Source organism: Dichomitus squalens, assembly GCF_000275845.1.
Source record: "Dichomitus squalens LYAD-421 SS1 unplaced genomic scaffold DICSQscaffold_35, whole genome shotgun sequence".
Taxonomy (NCBI): Eukaryota; Fungi; Basidiomycota; class Agaricomycetes; order Polyporales; family Polyporaceae; genus Dichomitus; species Dichomitus squalens.
In genome coordinates, this window is record NW_006766917.1 from 5,219 (window position 1) to 7,058 (window position 1,840).

At 56.9% G+C, this 1,840-nt stretch overlaps 1 protein-coding gene across 1 annotated transcript; it reads right to left on the reverse strand.

Annotated features, from left to right (window-relative positions):
* Positions 1–1,491: 1,491 nt before the first annotated feature.
* Positions 1,492–1,777, reverse strand: DICSQDRAFT_172590 (uncharacterized protein; the record flags this gene model as incomplete). Its single annotated transcript, XM_007368349.1, has 2 exons — positions 1,492–1,632; positions 1,712–1,777. The coding sequence occupies 2 exons, from the start codon at positions 1,775–1,777 to the stop codon at positions 1,492–1,494; spliced, it is 207 nt and encodes a 68-aa protein (XP_007368411.1).
* Between the last annotated feature and the right edge of the window lie 63 nt (positions 1,778–1,840).

The following is a 1,840-nucleotide window of genomic DNA, read 5'->3' on the forward strand; positions in this document are numbered from 1 at the left end:
CGGTCGTCTCTCGTAACTGGTGTTTGGTCGCAGGTCTGACGCGTCACGTCCTTTCTTCAGCATGACATACAGGATCGCTGACATACTACTACCACTCACCTTCTCATCCGCCGTCCTCCGCACATCTTGCCTTTACTCGTACTGCTGCTTCGGTTTGCTCTCCGCGTCGGTGGACGCGACATTATTTTTATCGTGCGATACCTTACCCCCCCCCTGCGACACCCGTGTATGTCTAGACGTTCGCTGTATGCGTGCTTATGGTTGTGCTGTGATAGACTATGCCTGTTAGTGTAATGAAGTGACGAGCGGAAGGGGTAGTCGAGTGTTGTGGATTACGGTACCGTACGTGTAGAAACAAATCGATGTCGTGCCTGCACGGCTTACGGCGAGCGACGGTGATCCCCCGCGGCGTACAAAACAAAGCCTGAGGCACTCGTTCTGATCGCGTGCGATGGCGGGTGAATATGTACGCTCGCACGGCGTACATACCATATTAGTCATAACATTACTAGGGAATTTTCGCGGGCATCCTTACCGTCCCCGGCCGCCACTGCTGTGGATCCCTTTGTAGTGGAGAACGGTCCCCTTACGATGGGTGCTGCTCTACCAAACCTTCACAAAGGGCTTTACCGTAGCCGCGGCGGACGATGGTACAGATGCTCAGACTTGCCTTATCATGGATTTTACAGGATCTGGGGTAGAATACTCAGATATGCCCGCTGTGTCGATACCAGCGAGCGCGTCACAACGCGTTCACTTGCAACGATCATAGGACGAGCGGTCAGTCCAGGAGCACGAGTTGGAAGAACCAAATGTGCGCTACTCGTCCTCCAGATCATGTTACGCGCAGAGAATGCCCACATTGTCTGTGCGCACCGGCTACTAGGCATTGCAGGAATGCGGATATGGTACACAGGATGAGACATGTAGAGGAACAAATCGGAGACGGTGAAAGCAGCCCCCACAGCAGATTCCAAGGAGCTCGGGACTGGCTGCATATGCGCACGTTGACGCGTCTCGCGCGAACAGAGATGGAGAGACGACGGTGTCCTGGTGATGCCAGAGCACAAGACGGCTCGAAGGATCGCAGCAGGATTGCGGACAGCTGCACGTTGTCCCCTCTGTGTGTACGTAGATCAGCAGCGAGTAGCTGAATAGGGTAGAGCCCTCCGGCCAGTCCTGGTCTCGGTGGCTTGGGGGTTGCATTTTGCTTGGCTGTCCTTCGAAGACCGCTTCAATTGACAGTACTACAGTCCTTGCGCGCATCGGGCGGGCTCACGCCCGCCGTCGACGCGCCACGACTGTGCTTTCCTACACGATGGAGTTTGTGGCGGGCTTCGGTCGGGCTGGTCCTGCCTTCAGCCCGCTCTTGCCTACCAGCACAAGCTGAGGAGTGCTAGCGGACCCCTTAGAATTACATGCAGCACTTGTCCACTTGGAACGCGAAGCCACGCGGGCTGGTACCCCCCACAGGAGCTGGGATATACTGCCCTACAGACCTGGCACGTGGCTGGGAAAATCTGGAGCTGCACATTGTGCATCGACGTCGACTGGGTGCGGGCAGACTGGCTGGGAGAGGACGCGTATGCGCGCGCCCACACCACCAAAGAACACGACGTGCAGAGGCGTAGGCTTCGAAACAAAGCGACGCACCACGTCATAGGTGCTGGTTCAACGATGAAATGAGGGCATCCGGCGACGATCCGCTGACAACCGCGGTAGGACGCGTCGCGACCGTGTCGTAAACGCGCCAAACGCGTGCGCAGGTGATTCTCATCCTGTGGCAGGCTCCGACGTGTCCGTGCACCTGCGTAGAGATGAAGCTCACCTTGGGTTTCCT